The sequence below is a fragment of the Ascidiella aspersa genome, chromosome 7 (assembly GCF_963924565.1).
Source record: "Ascidiella aspersa chromosome 7, kaAscAspe10.2, whole genome shotgun sequence".
Taxonomy (NCBI): Eukaryota; Metazoa; Chordata; class Ascidiacea; order Phlebobranchia; family Ascidiidae; genus Ascidiella; species Ascidiella aspersa.
Genome location: NC_139453.1, coordinates 18890293 through 18909639, shown reverse-complemented (window position 1 = coordinate 18909639; position 19347 = coordinate 18890293). Strand labels below are relative to the sequence as shown.

Genomic DNA, 19347 nt, shown 5'->3' with positions numbered 1-19347 from the left:
AAGTTGTGTTTCTTAAAACCTAAGTACTTTGGTATTCGCTGTTTAAGCATCATTTGTCATTTTCATAAAGTGTTGGCAGTATAGAAAGGCAGTTATGAAAAAATGGTAATGGGAAAATCCATTACTGTTCATTATTATATAAAGCTTCGAGTGTCGCTATAAAGTACTGTTTTTCAATACAAGGTGTAGCGACATTTATTTTTCAATACAAGGTGTAGCGACATAGCCTATTACGCAAAAAGGCTGCGCTAGGTTGCAGTCTAGCAGCAAGCTTTCGCATCGTTCTTAAACGGAAAGCAAGCTTGAAGCAATTGCTTCAGTGGTGTGATCTTTCCTGTTGTCAGAGTACAGTTAATCTAATATTAATTACGCGAGGCTATACCATCCTTGCAATGTGGCAATGTAACCTGATCATTATACAAAACAGTTATTTTACCTTGAAACACAGTTCTTTGTTGCACTTCGCGCTAACTTAGTAGCCTACGTTGTTTCGTGAAGCCATACAATGCCGAGGTCAATGACCATCCTACATTTATATCTTGCCAAAATAGCCAAGACATTATTTCATCGGGCTATGTGCATATCTTTTATGTTTGTCAATGTATCAGGTTTTCTCTAAATTGTTTTTTGGTTGATATCGAATAAACGATTAATTTTCTTACACTTCTCGAAAATCCGTTATGGTATATATGTTATAATTAGAGTAAATTCCAGTTGCACATTTGCGCAACAGTTGAACTGGGTACACTCGTTTCTTAGTTCTTTGTTTTATAACGTCAAGACATTACGCAATTTAGTAATTTCTGAAAAAATTATAACCTTACAAGCATAGTATACAAAACCCGCTCATTGTCGCCTATTATGTATGTTTTCCAATTTACCCAATCGCTTGTTTGGTACAATAGCTTAGCAATACGTGTACTTCACGAAACGTACTAAACGTCTGCAAACAAACGATTACTACCGAAATAAAGAATGTGTCGTAAGAGAAAAAATTTAATAGTGCTAAACGCTGTTTTTATTGTAGTTTATTCAACTTGGTCGTGGAAGTTAACCTCATTCCGTTCTTAAATTGATCGCTGCAAACACTCGACTGCACAAAGCTACTCAAGCTGAACGACGTTACGGCTTACTGAGCAAGTGCCTTTTTTTCGACATATATAAGCCCGCACCAAAATGGAAATGAATACCGAAGTGAATTCGAGTGGTGATTATCTCGACGACGAAATGCCGGCTACTGAAAGAGAGTTAGCGCAAGATGCACCTTGGAAACAAATTCAGAAGAATACGTTTACACGTTGGTGCAATGAGCATCTTAAGTGTATCAACAAACGTTTGGCCAATTTGGAGACTGACCTTTCCGATGGTTTACGCTTAATATCTCTGCTTGAAGTTCTTTCTCAAAAGAAGATGGAAAGATACAACAAACGCCCTAATTTCAGGCAAATGAAGTTGGAAAATGTTTCTGTGGCCTTAAAGTTTTTGGAAAGAGAGAGAATTAAACTGGTTAGCATTGGTAAGGACCTTGGTCATTTTATTGTTGTGCCGCTAAGCGTATATGTTTCAATAGTCATGCAGCCCTCTGCCGGCAGAGAAAAATATTTACGTTAAATCTATCAACAACAGCCATGCTACAGGATATGCGTTAACTGTAAAGCAATGCCTTAGGCAAGAACGCGTGTGCTGCTAGTCAAATGGTTCGTAATCTTTTGGTGATCGTACCGTACCATTTAAGCTTTATAAAATTTCCTTCTACCCCTTGTTAAAATGCAAATGCCACAGTTAATTACAGTGTAATATTAAATATTAATATTGTTCTATTATTAGATATCGGCTTGTTACATTTATTATACATTGGTTAGCACTGTGTTAGGTCCCATGCGTTTGGACGTTGAACGAATTGCGTATGACTAATGCCGTTTGAATACCCCAATTACTTGATGTAATGTTTTTAAACAAACATGTTTTGTCAATAAAGGCTATTAGACACCGTATTAGTTTTCGATTTAAAGACTGTCATCGGCATAAACAGGTTGCATGCCAACCATGTTTTGGTTTTCAAACAGATATATGCACCCTTTTGGAGCTACGTTAAAAACAACGATGCTTAAGTTTGCGCATTCACATAATGTCAAACGTTTGTGCAGAGGGCGTGTCCCGCCAGGAGTGTCTGCGTAAGAAACGCAACTGTATTTGTTTAGCGTGGCTAATGTCGTTATAGTTGACCTTTTGCTAACTATTTGACAAAAGGGATAATCGATTCTAGGCTGAGGTATTGCTTTGCGAATAACGTGACTGAAACTATGCCTAAATTTCCTTGCGATGACTGCACGACAAATATGATAGGTTATTAGACACTCTCGAAAAATAACGCTGGACGAACAAACGATTATTTATTGGCCTACTTCGTCATTTTAACAGGGCATTTTACATATAATTTTCAAGGTAACCCAAAAAAAACATTTGCAATAATGTTCTAAATTGTACGCAAATACATCCATTTGCATTTGCTGTTAAAATTTTTGGATTATTCTCCGACAACAACTATTAGGGCGGTCTTTTTGAAATAACCGAAAAATGAATGGCCTCGTAAGCCCTGTGGTTAATGCCTTTACTGGCTTTGAACATTAATTTGTGATTTGGTGTGTTTATTGTGTAGACAGTAAAGCTATTGTTGATGGCAACCTCAAGTTGATCCTGGGTCTAATATGGACGCTTATCCTCCATTACTCCATCTCCATGCCAATGTGGGACGATGAAGAAGAAGAGGAAGAGAAGGCTCAGGCAACTCCGAAGCAACGACTTCTTGGTTGGATACAAAACAAAATTCCCCAAATGCCTATTACCAACTTTAAATCAAACTGGCAAGACGGGATAGCGTTGGGTGCGCTGGTTGACAATTGTGCCCCAGGTAAGCCGTGTTATATAATAAACTTGTTTACACTTTTCCCGTTTCTCTTGCCTACTCACTCATTAGGACTTTCTTCTCATATTGTTTGGAACGACAAAACCAACTCCTGTCACTTGATACCAAGTACTTTCATACTTTTAAACAATAGATGGGCGTAAAATTGATGAAATAAAAGAAAAAAATCGTTGGTAAACGCTTTGAAATTAAACTATTGCAATGTGAAAACTATGTTTTCAGATGTTATTTAATTGTTTTGTGTGACAATATAGAAGTTCGAAATAGGCTTTGTGGTTATAAATGTTACGCCAGACATTACTATATCATGCTTCTTCTTCTTATTTCTTTCTTTACTTTTATTTCTTACCACACTTGAGGTCTATGTCCTCAATGGCAAGATTGGGATCCTAAAAACAAAGTAGACAACACAACGGAAGCAATGAATCTCGCTGATGATCATCTTGGCGTTGCTCAGGTCCGTCACCTTTACCGGTCCAACCTTACGTGGAAAACGCATGCCTAACTTCACGTCCACGTTTCCTAGGCCTTTTCTGTTTCTGCTTTTCTTCTTGCAGCTCATGTTTGGTCTTGCTGTTTACTGCAAAGTTTGTTCATTAACTGTAACGCATGTTTTGTGCTTGTTTATGCATACTCACTTCGTCATGTTAACGCATACAGGCTTGTGTCCTGATTGGGAGGATTGGGATCCAGAAAATGGTAAGGAAAATGCAATGGAAGCTATGCAGCTGGCCGATGACTGGCTTGGCGTCCCACAGGTAAAATTAGCCTACAAACTTACGAAGTTATTGTCATATATGTTTTACATGTCAAGTTGCTCTCGGGTACTTTAGCTCTATATTAGCTTGCACGAGATACGTGTTGATTTGCATGAGAGTTTCACAAAAATACGATTTGACCGAATGCCAACCAAAGAGTGCTTGATACATGACTTGTTTGGCATGGTTCACGAAACCTCAAAGCCGAATGTCCTCCATTTACGTGCGGCCCAACTGTGCGGTTGTCAAAAATGGGCACAAATGTGCATGGTAAATGATACTTCTAGTTCAGTGCAGATATTATTCAATGCAAAATACCGTTTCGCATACTCAAACCCAAAAATTTATAAAAAATGTTTTATTATAATCTAATGTCTTTGGCCTTCGTTATATGACTACAGGATATATTTTATGTGAATAAATAAATCAAATTTTTAATATTTGGTCAGGTCGACGAGAAAAAATTCGCCGCCGATTGCTAATTTTGAATCACCGCAGCTATGCGCGTAAGAAACCTGAACCAAAATCGTTCACCAAATAAGGCAACCAAGTTTTTGTCGGCCGGCCTGTTGCGTCACTAAACGCGCTCAACCATGACAGTTTTGCCTCGAGCAAAATGGTTGTGTTCTAAAGCGTCAATTTGATTGCCCATCTCCCGTTTTAAATGCCTATATTAGCAGACAGCCATTATGTTAAAACAACTCTTTATTATTATTTCTAATTGTAAAGGTTATTGCCCCTGAAGAAATCACAAACCCAAATGTAGACGAATTGAGTGTAATGACGTACTTATCTCAATTTCCGAAATCCAAGTTGAAACCAGGAGCTCCACTTCGCCCAAAAACAAATTCAAAAAGAGCTCGCGCTTATGGAAAAGGTAACATAATTATATTATGTAAATTATTATAAATGTCTTCAACGTTTTTCTTTTTAATTTTGCAGGCGTCGAACCTAGTGGACTAAAAGTAGGCCAGCCTGCCCCGTTTACTGTTGAAACAGTTTCTGCTGGAAATGGAGAGGTCTTGGTTTATTTAACAGACCCAGATGGCCACAAACAAGAACTGGCTACTGTTGCTAACAATGATAAGTTAAAAAGTTACGCTGTCACCTATTTTCCCAACATTCCTGGTGAATATGAGGTATAAAAAATAAACGATGCATTATGCAATACATATACTCGGACTATAATTTTAACACGTATACTTATTTAGGTAACAGTTTTGTTTGCTGGGGCTGAAATTCCGAAAAGTCCATTTGTCGTAAACGTCGAGGATTCCCCAACTGATCCGTCGTGTGTTTCGGCAAAGGGACCTGGTTTGCAACCAGGAAATGTCGTAAATGCGCCGACCCACTTCGACGTGTTTACTGAAGGTTTAAATGCTAACAGTGTTGAGTTTTCACAAAGTCTTTGAATTTACTAATTATTGTTATTATTTGCAACAAGGTGCTGGAGTTGGAAACGTTGAAGTTGTTATTGAAGATCCGTCTGGTTGTCGTAATTCAGTCAGGCCCGAAATTGAGCCATTAACAGAAAACACTTATCGCGTCAATTACATGCCGCTTACAAATGGTAAACATCACGTGAATGTACTTTTCGCCGGTGAAACAATTCCACAAAGCCCCTTCGAGGTTCCAATATCGATTCGTAAGTAACGTAGTCCTACTCATAATTACTTAAGTTGTTTATTGTGTTAGTGCTAATAAGTCAAACAATTTGTAGCGTTTAACCCCTCTGCTATATGGGCGGAAGGGGACGGTCTTCTTCCTGATGGACATTTAATTCGCCAGACGGGAAAATTTGTTGTTCACACCGAAAATGCTGGAGTCGGAAAACTTGAAGTAAAGTGTGTCGGACCACGTAAGTGCATTTTCGGTGACAGAACATATTTAAACAATTCCATTGTATGAAGATTTTTTTTTGTCTTTTCTTAGGTGGTGTGGCCGAACAAGTTACGGTTCAAGACAACGGCGATGGAACTTTCAACTGTGAATATTGTCCAAGCAAACCAGGGCAATATGTTATTACCATAACCTACAGTGGAAAGCCGTCACCTGAAAGCCCTTACAGGGTAATGAAAATTAATTCCATTCTTTCATTCAAGGAACTACTCGTTCCAGTACAAAAAATAATACATCACACCAATAAGTGGTATACAATTTAAACTTATCTGGTTACCAGCAAAAAACATATTACACAGTGGGTACTACAGATCGTACGTTTTGCACTTCGAAGTGGTAAAGTTTGCATTATTTCTTGAGTTTACTAGTGTAATACCACATTAGACCTATTTTGACTTTGTATTAAGATACCAGCGACATTACCACCTCAGGTACAAAATAATTATGCAGTCCTGTGAAATAAAGTAATTTAAATTACATCAATATAATGGATCAACGCAACTTCTCGTTTAACATATGTATGTGAATTGATGAGTTTAGCAGGTAAGTGTGGGTGCCAATTGGTAAACTAGCAGTGAAATTTCAATTAAGTTACGTCATCGGCTTGTCGCCCTGTTCGCTATACAGACATTTTTTCTATTCTCCCTTCTATGTGGGAGACGTTCGACATAAATGGTTACACGAATTTGTTATGTCGATTCTCGCCGCCTTCCTCTGCCCAATTTTGGGGATGCGCAACTCTGCATGTGAAGAAACATGAATTTGAGCAAATGAATCAACTACACGGGAAACCGGCTTCAATCTTTCCTGAAATGGAAGCTCAATAGTACTTCGTTCCATTCAAATCGATTGCGCACCGCGAGTGACAAACTTCAACTTTAATAGAAATTTTCGTTGCACCGAAGCGTCACGTCCAGTCGTACATGTAGTGTATAATGCATTTTTAACGTTTTTGTAGGTCAACGTTGATCTTCCGGCGGATGCCAGCAAGGTTAAAGTTCAAGGACCTGGCATAGAACCAGGAAATGTTGTTGACGAGCCAACTTACGTTGACGTTCTTGCATCCGGTGAGCGCTGTTTTTATATAATTGTTGCTTTTATTGGTATGTTTTGGAAATAAGAACCGTTTCCTTGATGCGGATGTAAATTGTATAAAAGTATTTTGGGTAAAGTTATAAGTTGATGACGTTACCATTTCTGTCAGCTGGGCAAGCTGGACGTCATTCGAGAAGTTTGGGAATTGGCACACGATATAACCAGAATACTGGATATCGCCCTGGGCAAGCAGGCCATAAACCCAAGACAGGTTTTTCTTGCATAATTGCATGTCTTGCTTGGCTGATACCATTGTTTCGTAACGGTGTCAGCTGCATACATAAAGTTTATCAATTCATCATGCATCGGCACTATGTGTATCTGAGGCCGAATAACATATCGCAGCTTTAAAACTTATTCCTCTCAGAAAAGTTGACAAGAGCCTTTTTATGATGAAGCCGGTAAATAATTAGATTGCACTTGGACTCCGACGGCGCGATACGTTGAATTTTGTTAACTTTAAAATGAGTTCCTATAGGCACCTATCAATGCCTTAAGCTAATAAAGTGAAGGACCCACAAATATCACGTAATATAAACAATCGCATTTTCTACATTCTGTTTTGAAGCTTAGTTTTAATTTGTTTTATTTAAATAATTCGTACATGCGAAATTTGCCTGTCAGTAAATCACCGGTGTATGCAAGAAACTGAAGCATGTTATGTACAGGTTGTTAAACTATCACAAACACTCACAAGCACGATTCATATTACAGTTCACCTGCGGCAGCGTATCTGTTGCGCTGCAGTATTATATACTTGAACCCGAATAACCCTACATATCGCCCTACAGCGATATGATTCTCACAAGTACATTCATAAATAAATATTGCATTAAGGACCTTAATAATAAGTGGCCATCTTTCACTTGTTTAAAATATTCTACATTTTGTAGCAACGAATACAAAGAAAAGTAAAGGCGGTTTAAAATATGGCGCTAGCTGCGACATTGCAATACATTTAAGTTATTGTGGACGAAAACTTTTTGATTAAAACAATGTTATCATTAGATGCTGGAACTGGAAACGCTAAAGTGGTCATAACCGGTCCGGATGGTTCCAATGACAACATTCCTGTACAATTGGAAAGTCGTGGAAATGACGTCACGCGAGCAACATATACCCCTCGAAATGTTGGGCGACATACGGTGTCAGTGTTTTTCGCGGGACAATCTGTTCCCAAAAGTCCTTTTATGGTTGATATTTCCCCATGTAAGTCAAACAATGCGAGTTATGTTCTAATTCCAGGAATTTTGTGGGAAATTTTTTATATAGTTTGAATACATGCTACATGTAAATGCGTTGTAATCTATTTGTGAAATGTGAATTTTTTTACACTGGAAAAGTTTACCCTGAAGCACTCAGAGCTTAGAAATGCCTTTATGTTTCTCTACGTCGATCTTGTTTCGTTCTTTGTTCTAAATGGCGTAAAATAGCCCACTTTTGTTCAAACGGGTTCGCCACAGCACTTTATTAGAAAGGCTTTCTTTTCCTGGTTCGACTCTTTTGTTGTGTGCAGAATCGTTCTATTTTTCCACTCTAGCCAAAAATGCTTACGGCTAAATCTAATTTAAACTAGCCACGCAATCATATTGACAACAATTGTATTCTAACCTCAGCCTGCTGTGCATGACTTTAAGCTGAAATTACTCGCATTATTTTCAGCATTCAACGCCAACGCATGTCGTGCTTATGGCCGTGGAATCCAACCTACTGGTGTGAGAATGCGTGAAAAGGCAAACTTCTGTGTTACTACGGACAATGCTGGAGATGCTGAGCTCAAAGTTGCGGTCAAGGGACCACGTACGTTATTCCGCATGCCTTGTTTAATGAAAAAGTGCATTTAATCATACGTTTGGTTTCTTGTTAGGTGGATCTGAACCAGTAACTACGAAGAAGAGCCCTACAAATCAAAATGTTTACGAATGCGAGTATTACCCACTGCGAGCAGGACCCCATACTGTAAGCGTTACGTATGGTGGAAAACCAATTCCAAGAAGTCCGTTTTTGGTCAGTAAATTAAACCAACAATTAAAATGGGTTGTCGTTAGGGCGCTCATCCGCTTACAATATTTCTATTTTTGATATATACATTGACAGGTAACTGTCGGAAACGAAGCTGGCCCTCAAAAAGTGCGTGCTTATGGCCCGGGACTAAGTGAAGGAAAAGTTGGTAATTCTGCTGATTTTGTGGTTGAAACAACAGGAAGTGACGTAGGACAGCTAGGTGAGATTCATTAGGTTAAAATGATGTGCCATAACAAATTTTAATAACAAGTTTGTGTTCTTTGCATAGCCGTTATCTGGCCCTTGGATTGTATCTAATAATTTTAGTCTTGTCGCAAAGGTTTTTCAATTGAGGGACCGTCCCAAGCGCAGATCGAATGTGATGATCGCGGCGATGGTTCTTGTGATGTTAAGTATTACCCAACAGAGGCCGGCGAGTATGCGGTCCACGTCATTTGTGACGACAACGACATTAAAGGATCTCCGTTTATGGCTCAAGTAAAACCAGCAGACGCCACGACAAATCCAGATAAGGTAGATAAGAAAACACAAGAAAACAAGTGTCACCTGAGTTTAAACACAAACGAACCTGCTACACTGACTATAAGTTTATCGTCGTGGATCAAGGGCCGCTCTTATGAAATAGAGTAAATCATTAGAAATGAATAATAAGTAAAGCATACAAACAAGCAACCTACATCTCATTTATGAAAGCAATATAAAACATAATACGCTTTTTTTGTTAACGTCCAAGCATATACGACTGTACGTGCATATTTAGATAAGAGCCAACTTTGAATATATGTTTTAGGTGAAAGCTTACGGTCCAGGATTGGAATCCGGCGCTCCCGTGAGCGGGCGACCCACAAATTTCACCCTCGATGCGCGCAAAGCTGGAAAAAAGGCTCCCGTGGAAATCTACGCGAAAACTGCTGATGGAGACGACATACCGGTGCAAGTTAACGACAATGGCGATGGGACATATGAGTGTGGTTACACACCACAAAAACCAATCAAACACACAATCATTCCATCATACGACAGTGTTGCCGTAAAGGATTCACCGTTCAGGGTTTGTACCCATTTTATTCTTCTCACAATCAAAAGACGACCCACCACTTTCAACAATGCATTGTATGTTGTGATCACTGTTTTTGTTTTTAACCTGTAGGTATCTGTGCAAGAAGATTCTTACCCCGATCGGGTGAAGGTTTATGGACCAGGAGTTGAATCCGGCCTAAAGGCTAATGAGCCTACGTATTTCACCGTGGACTGCTCGGACGCTGGGACTGGTGATATCAGCATCGGAATTAAATGTGCAGCGGGTGTTATTGCACCCACACAGAGGGATGTTGATTTCGAAATTATAAAGAACGAGGCCTCGGACACGTTCACTGTTAAGTACACCCCACCCGGCCCAGGTCAGCAATATATGGTTGTCATGTAAATAGCACACGCAATATCTCTATATCACAACAAATAGATGTAACCGAGTTAAAGAATGCCTTTTCTCTGATCGTGGCAATTATACTGTCAACAATTCTTTTTTAATTGTGTATGGGGCCGTTTTATACGCGGTAAAAGTTCTGGTCTCTTCACAATGTGCAAACACATGTGATTGTAATTTGTAACGTTATTATATTCAGTATTATGCTTAGAACAGCATATATAGTTAGGCGCAGGATGGCAGTGATCGAAGTGAATTATAAGCTTTCACCTAACAACCGGTTCACGTAGGTCGTAGGTCGTTAAAATCCAAAAGATTAATTCCACCACTGTATATTATGCTCGTGTTATAATTGCCCTTCCTTCCATGTGACCCAATGTGTTTCTGTAGGTGAACATACCATAATGGCTCTCTTTGCCGACCAAAAAGTGCCCGACTCTCCCATTGTTGTAAACGTGGCTTCTTCACACAATGCGAAGCGCGTGCGAGCTGAGGGGCCAGGCGTTGAACAAAACGGTGAGCAAACATCTTAGTTGTCCGCAAAGATCTTTACAACAACAATTTTTCTTCTTTTTTAGGTGTTCAATGCAACAAGCCAACTCAGTTTACCATTTTCACCAAAGGTGCAGGAAAAGCTAAACCCCAAGTTCAGTTTAAACCTGCTCGAGGATCGTACAGGCCACCGGCAAAGGAAGCTGAAATCATCGATAATAAGGTCTTGCGCAGTCGTTATGCAACTTCATTGCAATCTTTGTATAAGTGTGAATTTTACATTATTTGATACAGCGCCCATGAAGGCGCATATTGATCGATGCCATAATTCCTGGAAATGTCAATTCGTAAATAGCTGGAAGTTATTTCAAGCACCAATCGACAAACGCTAACCCTTAATATCTTACCTGTCACTTCACGCTCTGTGCATCCTTTTCAAAATCTCTTACACAAAATTTTGTTTGCAGGACGACACATATACTGTTAATTACACTCCACAAGGCGAAGGACCGATGGATGTCGAGGTAACGTATGGCGGAGATAAAATCCCCGGAAGTCCCTTTCCTGTCGATGTTGCCCCCAAGCTAAACCTGGATCAAGTCAAATTAAAGGGATTGGATGACAGTAAGCGAATGAATAGCCTATCGATTTAGTTATGCAACATTTTCAACTTACATACATAATACATATTCTTGTTATTTGGCGTGCAAATCGTATGACGAATCTATACCCCTGATTCCTTGAAATGTGTGTACCACCTTGCAAAATTATTGTAGTGAATCAATAGTAACAGCGACTATTTCTTGCTAACATAAAAACACAAACTAGGCCATTTGTCACACTAACAACATGGACATACAATTTTTGTAGGTCTTTATGTAGTTATTTTGAGCACGATGGTTATGTTAACGTGCAACGTTTTATTTTACTGATTCCATAATTGTCTAATACATTGAATGCTTATTTAAGAAATGGACGTTGGTCAGCCAAAGTCGTTTGACGTGCTTACTGCTGGAGCGGGAGGCCAAGGTAACCTTGATGTTGCGATTACATCTCCTAGTAATGAACCAGTGCCTTTCAAGAACGCGAGTGCACCGCGTGGGCAAAATATCACTTTTACCCCGGAAGAAGAAGGTAAGACCAATTTTTGGGTCTCAGCTGTTTGTATTAGTAGTTGTCTAGTTAGCTGCAGTTAACTGTAGTTTTCGCGCACCAGTAAAATCTGTTGATTTATACGTGACGGCAGCAGAAAATTTATAGCAGCAATAAACGCAGGCGTTTACGAGCTGGCAGTTAAGTACGATGATGAACCGATCGGCGGGAGTCCATTCAGCGTCGAAGCTGTTGTTCCAGCAGACGCCAGCAAAGTCCGTGCATACGGACCCGGTTTATCAGAGGGAGTTGTTGGAAAACAAGCCCCCTTTACCATAGAAACGAAAGATGCAGGTACAATATGTGAAATTTACTTTTGATCGTTTAGGGATAAATTGATTATGTGATAATTGCGCAATTTTTTTCATTGCCAAACAATTTCGAAAACATCACACGAAGTTTGCTTAAATATGATCTAAATTATGAACTTTATGCTTGTTAACAACAGAATAGCTTGTTTCAAATATTACATAAAAATTCATTGTTATATTTGCTAGCATTGTTTTAAGGTTCACTATTTTTATAAAATGCGAAATCAATTTAATAATAATAATATTCAAAAATATAAATTAGTGACCACAAATTTTGTGAAAATGTTTCAATTTATGACACTAATAAGTCAATTTAATACGACCTAATATTTTTAGCATTTTCATCTAAGACCATTATATTACGTAATATTTGTACGCTTTACCGTACTTGGTTTGTGAAAAAAATATTAAAAATTATATTTTTTCCTAATTTGTTATACAATTGCAAATATCTTCAGCTTTTTTGTATTCGGTCGAATCTAATCGTTTTTTAAACTTGTGACACTACCTCTAAAACGTTTATGCGTTCGGATAAGAACAGTATTCTAATTTCACCTCTGGTTACCTATATACATGTAATAAAGGCAATTTATAGACAAACCAACGCCACTGCAGTTTTGGTTAATCTTTACTCATTATTTACTACCTATATTTTTCGCAAATTCGGAATGTTTTAGAAAAAACAAAAAATACGATTTTTGATACGAAATAAAAAAGCTTATAGGATTACAATATGTTTTTTGACTACTTACTTAATTACTTGTTATTCATTTTGCTGCCCAGCAAAGAAAAGGGGGTTTTATTAAGATTGAAAAAATAAACCTTAGTGACAACAATATAAAACTTGGAACAAATTATAAAAAAAACGCTTTCTTTTGGTAGGAAACGGGGGTCTTGGCCTGACAGTCGAGGGTCCTTGTGAGGCAAAGATTGAGTGCGTGGACCAGGGAGATGGATCTTGTTCCGTGTCATATCTTCCAACTCAGTCTGGAGAGTATAAGATAAACGTTCTCTTCGCCGACGAGCACGTTCCTGGATCTCCGTTTACCGGTGGGCGTTGATTGAGTGATGGATTGTGTATAACCAAGTTGTTGAATAAACAACAATACGTTAAATGTTTAACAATTTACTAATGTAATTTTGTCAATTATCGTAGACTCGTAGCTTTTTCACCATATAGTTCTGGACGTTAAGTTGTTGTGTTATGCTTATCTCTAGCGTCTGTTGAGCCCGAGTTTGATGCGTCGAAAGTCGACATAAGTGGGCCCGGTTTAGAGTCGGGTAAAGTTGGACAGCCTTGCTGTTTTGAAGTGGATTGTAGCAAAGCAGGAGATGCGCCGCTTGATGTAAACGTTTTTAACGAAGATGGAACTCTGGTGCCTGACGTTCGTGTGGTTGACAATTTAGATGGAACGCAAAGGTAAGCTTTTTTAGTTGTATTATTTGGCAAGATTGATTAAAAAGTGCAGTATAGTTAAATACGCCATTGAACTTCACAGGGAACGTTTTTAAACTCATAATTTAAACTACAGATTCGAGTTAAACTGGATAAAAGTTAAAACATCATATGCTTGTTGCCCCGAAGACTCGTACCCCAGGGGACAACCCTGCTGTACAATAACTTGTGTAAATTTTATCAAAATCCTAAACTTTTTTTGATTCGGTGTATTATTTGTGAAGTGTTTGCTTCGTCCCGGATAAGCCTGGTAACGATGTTGTCCAAGTTAAATACGGAGGGGAAGAAATAGCCAAGTCACCACAATCTGTTTCCATCTTACCAGACATAGACACATCTAGCGTGTCTACCTACGGACCTGGTGTCGAGGGTCAAGGTAAGTACATCAAATTACTACCGTGATGCAGTCATAAGGACTGATAGACAAATTCCAAGTTTAATTACATTTTGCGTTATGCTCAAAAAGGGTTAAAACTAGGGAGATTATTTTTTGAATTGGAAAATGTCAAAGTTTTGTCAAAATTATTTCAAGCATAGTTAACAAAAGCTGTAATGAGCTTTTTGAAATTGTCTTTCCGTTAAACTTTTTTCGAAATTTTGAATACAGCGAATTTGAATTTAACTTAGCTGTCTACTTAGCTCTTTCAAAAATAATCAACGTTTTTATTGCATATTTATAGCTGTTTGTCTTTTTCTTATGCCATAAATATATAAGCAATTTTAAGAGTTTTTTATAAACCTGAAAAATAACTGATTTGCGTTCCACCAGTCGTCAGTAATATATCAAAAACAGGTGGCTGACGACACTAAGACGTAAATGCATTACTACATACAACAACGCGTTTCTTAAATCGATGCATTCCTAATAGGTTAAATTAAAAAATATATATATTCCTATTAAAAAAAAAAAATTAACTGTAATTTTATGCGTCAAACGTTAATATTTTTTTAATAAAAAAAAGAATCGTCTTTATAACATTTCTAGGGCAATTTCGCTCACCGTGGACGGTGTCGGTATATTTATGTTTATAAACCATTTAAAAGAGAATGTTCTAATTATTACAATCTAATATAATTAATTTAAAAAAAAATTGAAGTTTATGATAGAAATGTAATGATATTTTACACCATAACACTAACAGGCGTTCTTGCTGATGTTGAGACCGAATTCACAGTGGATGCAAGCGCTTTAGCTCCCACTGGCGGAAATCATGTTAATGTGAAAGTGGTTGGACCCGACGGAGCTGAAGCCCCAGCTAAAGTGGTCGATGAAGGAACAGGGAACTACAAAGTCCGGTATTCTCCACTTGAAAAAGGCAAGCGTTGCTTATGTTAATTGTAAATAGTATATTTAAAAACTTTAGGGACGTTTGCTAGAAGGGAAAACACAATTCAACCCTAAACAAGTTTTTTTTATGTACAGGGACTCACAAGGTGATGGTTAATTACGAGGATGTTGCAGTTCCAGGGGCTCCATTCTTAGTTGATGTAGATGAAGGCTGTGATCCTAGCAAGGTGAAAGCCTACGGACCCGGGCTCGAGAAAGGAACTACCAACAAGCCAGCAAAGTTTACGGTAGACACCCGTGGTGCTGGAACTGGTGGCTTGGGACTCGCCATTGAGGGACCTTCTGACGCCAAAATCACTTGCACTGTATGTATTGTTGTATTCCATTTATATATTTTTATTTTTTATAACGTTAATTTATATTATATAGGACAGCAAAGATGGCACTTGTGCTGTCGAGTATTTTCCAACTGCCCCAGGAGATTACGAAGTTAACATCACTTATGGAGGTGAAAACATTCCCGGATCACCTTTCCAGGTGTCTGTTAAAGACGTTGTGGATCCATCCAAGGTATGATCACACTTATACATATTTTTTAATTTGTTAAATACTGTTAATAATGATATTTGTTAAACACTGTACATTTATCGTTGATGGTTTGTAGGTCGAATGTAAGGGTTCAGGAATTTCGCCTGGAGTGCGAGCAAATATTCCGCAGAAGTTTACTGTCGATTGCACCAAGGCAGGCGTAGCACCCTTGGACGTCGCTGTGAAGGGACCTCGTGGTTCGTTTACTTTTACCTTAATTACGAAAACTGTGGTTGTATTCGGGTTGTATACTCGTTTGATTTTTATCTTATTTTCTTTCACCATTAAAAGAAAAAAAAGTTAGATTAACAAAATCCTACAAGTCTTACAAGTAAAGTTATTAGGCCGAAGACGCATAATATTTTTTTCTTGCAATCTTTGTTTTTCTTTCTATTTTGTAAATTATATTGGTGATTAAATTTGTATTCAAAGCCTGAATAGATGATACAGTGCCTGTGCAATGTGTAGGCCTACAAACGGTATAAAAGCAGTAATAGCGCAATGAACCTCAATAAAACAATAATAAAGTTTAGAGTTCCGCTTATTACAATTAATATTATAACAAATATTTTTGTATAGGTGTAAAAGAAGAAGTTGACATAAAAGATAACGGTGATGGAACCTACACTGTTGGCTATACGCCAAGTCGCGACGGTTCCTACCAAGTCCAAGTCCAATATGCAAATGACGAAATACCACGAAGTCCTTATCGTGTTCGTGTGCAACCAACTCATGATGCAAGCAAGGTGAGCCGTGTTAATTACTGCAACTTATTACCTTTCTTGTTTAGCGTCAAAGAAAAAACCTTTTCTTACAATAAACAACTAAAGTTATTTTATGGAGTTTGATATATGTAACTTACTGTAGTTTTTTTTTAATTTTTGACGTTAAATGTGTAATTTATAAAAACAGGTCAAGTGCAGCGGTCCAGGTTTAGCAAGCAGTGGTGTTCCAGCGTCTTTTCCAGTTGAGTTTAACATCGACGCCGCGGATGCTGGAGAAGGTGTACTTGCTGTACAGATAATGGTACTAAATAATTCGTTTATTCTGTTTAGTTTACTACACTTTGTATACTAGTAGTATCACTTGTTAAATTTGTACATGACGTTTAGAATTTAAAACGCGACGTTATGTCGGAGGAAATCCCTGTCGGTGAAACAGCCAAGGCAAAATATAAGCCTAAAGATGAGAAAGACAATAAAACGGGTTATGTAAGTTAACGCTGCTGATGTGGCCAACACATTGCTTGCTTAACGCTGGGTGTTTATGATCTGTAATCATAAAAACAATTTGATTTATTTTGATGGCATACGCAAAAAGTTACTCAAATTGCAGCTTGCGAGCCGCATGCGGGTGTTTATAATGCTGGCAAGTCGAACATAGGCGAAGAAAAACTGCCAGAAAATAGTAAAAAACACAAATTGCGTACCTCGCAAAGTATAAAACGTTTTTTAATTCGAAATTACAAAAGGCTTAGCGTTACTGCTGAATAAATCGTCTACCTCTAACATTCTAAAGTTAATAAACTATCGGAGAATGTAACTGAGCTTGACCTTAATAAATAATATGTTATTGGTAAAACGTTTAGTTTTTTAATGCAATAATTAACACTAATTGCACAAATTAAACCTTTTGATTTCTGTTTTAAAGAAAATTCTGTAAACAATTAATATAGTACTGATTTTTGCTTAAGTTAATTATAGTGATCAAATTTGCAAACTGCGGTTGTATATTCGCAGCTGGCATGAAAACTAACCAAATGTATTGCTTTTAGTATCAGTTATACTGTAATTGTCTTATTTATTGCAATTTATTTGTTGTTGTATGCTTTTAAATACTCTTATTTTATATCCTTTGATAGCATAGCTTTTTAACATTAGTATATTCTTTTGTGGTTTTGGTTTACGTAAAATGTAATGTTGTAAACAAGAAATCCAATTAATATTAAATCGTTTTAGATCAATACCAGGTTATTTGAAAACATTAAAATGGAAAACTTTATTCCATTAAAAAAAACGGCATTAAAACTGTTTGATGAGTTAAAATTAAATGAATACCTTAATTAAAATGTATTGAAAAAACGCTGTAAAAGTCTATTCATTTGATAATAGTAAATCCCAATTTAAATCATTCACTTAAATAATTACAGAACTGCTTAAATAGGTTTTATGTTATTGGTTTTGCTTTACAAAAACGCACAAAATGATTCCACAAACGAAGAATCACCTTTTTGGCTAAGCAATGTTGCCTTAAAAACACAAAACCAAATAATTCTTTCGTAATTTTAAAGCGATTTACCTATATACATTAAATAATGAATATGTTACGATGAAATTAGGACCCCGAAGGAAAGCCGAAGAAAGCGAACATTCGGGACAACGAAGACGGAACATACACTGTTTCGTATGTACCTGACCTTGTTGGAAGATACACCATAGCTGTTAAATACGGAGGCGACGAAATTCCATATTCGCCATACCGCATTAGGGCACAGCCCACCGGTGATGCGTCCAAGTGCCTTGTAACTGGTAAGCATATTTACAAAATTATATTATACACGTTGCGCCAAATAATAACGCTTCTTCTATTTGTGTTTTCAATATTTCCGTCTTCTTCTACTTTACACAATCTTTCTTCTCTTCTATTCATACAATACAGTTTCTTTCGGAAACCAGGAAGGTTGGTTATTCTTCTACACTGTTGTGAAATGCAAAACAGGCACAACTGATTTTGCTCTTCTTTCCAGGTGACGGTCTGGGCCCAACTATAGTGATCGGAAATGAGGCGGTCATCAGTGTTGATCCAAATGGAGCAGGTCGTGGCAAAGTTACTTGTTCCGTAGCTAAGCCTGACGGCGATCATCTTGATACTGATGTTGTGGAAAATAAGGACGGAACGTTTGATATATTTTACACGGCACCAGAAGCAGGGCCCTATACCATCAATGTGCAATTTGGCGGTGTTGCTGTTGCTGACAGTCCATATCGAGTCACGGTATGCTTTAACTTTATTAGTTGCCTGGATTTAAGTGTATATTGCGGTGGAAAAGAGTGTGTATGTTGCGTTTTTTGTCATTCACGAATGTTTGCATGAGACCTTGGAAAGGTTTTTGCGTTACATCGAACAATTAGAAAGTGTTACCGTCCAAGGACGAAATTATTATAAAACTTTGAAAAGAATATACTACAATATGCCGTCGGGTATTTGTCACATAGGCCTTAAAATAAAGTTCTTACGAAATTGCAGATATTGTATCCTTTTGCCTAATTGCAGTTCGGCCTAAAATTTTACTTTTAATGTGAAACACTTCAACTTTATTTGATTAGTAATCGCAACGTTGTAACTTGTTAGCATTATGATCCCTAAGGAAAATTAGAAATATCTTATGGTACTTAGTAGTCCGACCAAAGGTAAACCGTTAGTTAAGATAAACCACAACAAATAAACTACAAGTCTTTATGTCATAAATACTGTACAAGCCTTTATGTAAGTTATGGTTCACCGAGGTGCTTTTGCAATCGCAATTGCGAAAAAGTGCTCACTGGTGTTATTATTTTCGCTGCTAAATTTTAGTCAAAAGCAACTTTGCACCCCCTAACTTTATTACAACTTTTTCAAACCCTACATTTTCAACATTTTTACGTGACCGGAGAATGGAAAAGGACAGTTGCTTTTTCACAAACAGAAGATTTTTTATGTTTTTAATACAAAATTATTTATATAAATATTCCTTCATCAATACTATAAGCATGCTGCAACCTGCATTGTGTGACCATATACCACTAATCGAACTTTCAGGCTGAGCATGGCACAAAAAGAATGCCTGAGTTGGTTGACGAAGACATCATACAAGTAGCCGACGTGGCACCCGCCTATTCACAAATGAACGGCGCTGAGAGACCGGTATCATTAAATTACTATATACCTTGCT

The 19347-nt window shown here is 37.6% G+C and overlaps 1 protein-coding gene across 10 annotated transcripts in view; it reads left to right on the top strand.

Annotated features, from left to right (window-relative positions):
* The first annotated feature begins 340 nt into the window (after positions 1-340).
* The window catches only part of LOC146138146 (filamin-C-like), a 28013-nt gene continuing 9006 nt past the window's right edge, over positions 341-19347 (top strand). Inside the window, exons 1-37 of one of the 10 annotated variants that reach the window (XM_083394785.1) lie at positions 341-1516; positions 2660-2911; positions 3286-3383; positions 4414-4561; positions 4627-4823; positions 4896-5055; positions 5129-5329; positions 5405-5542; positions 5617-5753; positions 6542-6650; positions 6788-6889; positions 7687-7887; positions 8341-8478; positions 8546-8685; positions 8776-8902; positions 9023-9216; positions 9494-9754; positions 9854-10103; positions 10520-10645; positions 10708-10844; positions 11089-11245; positions 11591-11755; positions 11897-12067; positions 12967-13134; positions 13303-13504; positions 13765-13916; positions 14683-14856; positions 14964-15193; positions 15258-15398; positions 15493-15613; positions 15996-16162; positions 16329-16442; positions 16529-16627; positions 17755-17944; positions 18075-18095; positions 18163-18410; positions 19215-19319. In XM_083394785.1, the coding sequence (XP_083250911.1) occupies positions 1177-1516; positions 2660-2911; positions 3286-3383; positions 4414-4561; positions 4627-4823; positions 4896-5055; positions 5129-5329; positions 5405-5542; positions 5617-5753; positions 6542-6650; positions 6788-6889; positions 7687-7887; positions 8341-8478; positions 8546-8685; positions 8776-8902; positions 9023-9216; positions 9494-9754; positions 9854-10103; positions 10520-10645; positions 10708-10844; positions 11089-11245; positions 11591-11755; positions 11897-12067; positions 12967-13134; positions 13303-13504; positions 13765-13916; positions 14683-14856; positions 14964-15193; positions 15258-15398; positions 15493-15613; positions 15996-16162; positions 16329-16442; positions 16529-16627; positions 17755-17944; positions 18075-18095; positions 18163-18410; positions 19215-19319 (6081 nt within the window). In that variant the 5' untranslated portion in view covers positions 341-1176. Of the gene's footprint in view, positions 1517-2659; positions 2912-3285; positions 3384-3586; positions 3685-4413; positions 4562-4626; positions 4824-4895; positions 5056-5128; positions 5330-5404; positions 5543-5616; positions 5754-6541; positions 6651-6787; positions 6890-7686; positions 7888-8340; positions 8479-8545; positions 8686-8775; positions 8903-9022; positions 9217-9493; positions 9755-9853; positions 10104-10519; positions 10646-10707; positions 10845-11088; positions 11246-11590; positions 11756-11896; positions 12068-12966; positions 13135-13302; positions 13505-13764; positions 13917-14682; positions 14857-14963; positions 15194-15257; positions 15399-15492; positions 15614-15995; positions 16163-16328; positions 16443-16528; positions 16628-17754; positions 17945-18074; positions 18096-18162; positions 18411-19214; positions 19320-19347 lie in introns of all 10 variants that reach the window. The other 9 variants (XM_083394784.1, XM_083394791.1, XM_083394793.1 and 6 more) reach the window with 9 other exon arrangements.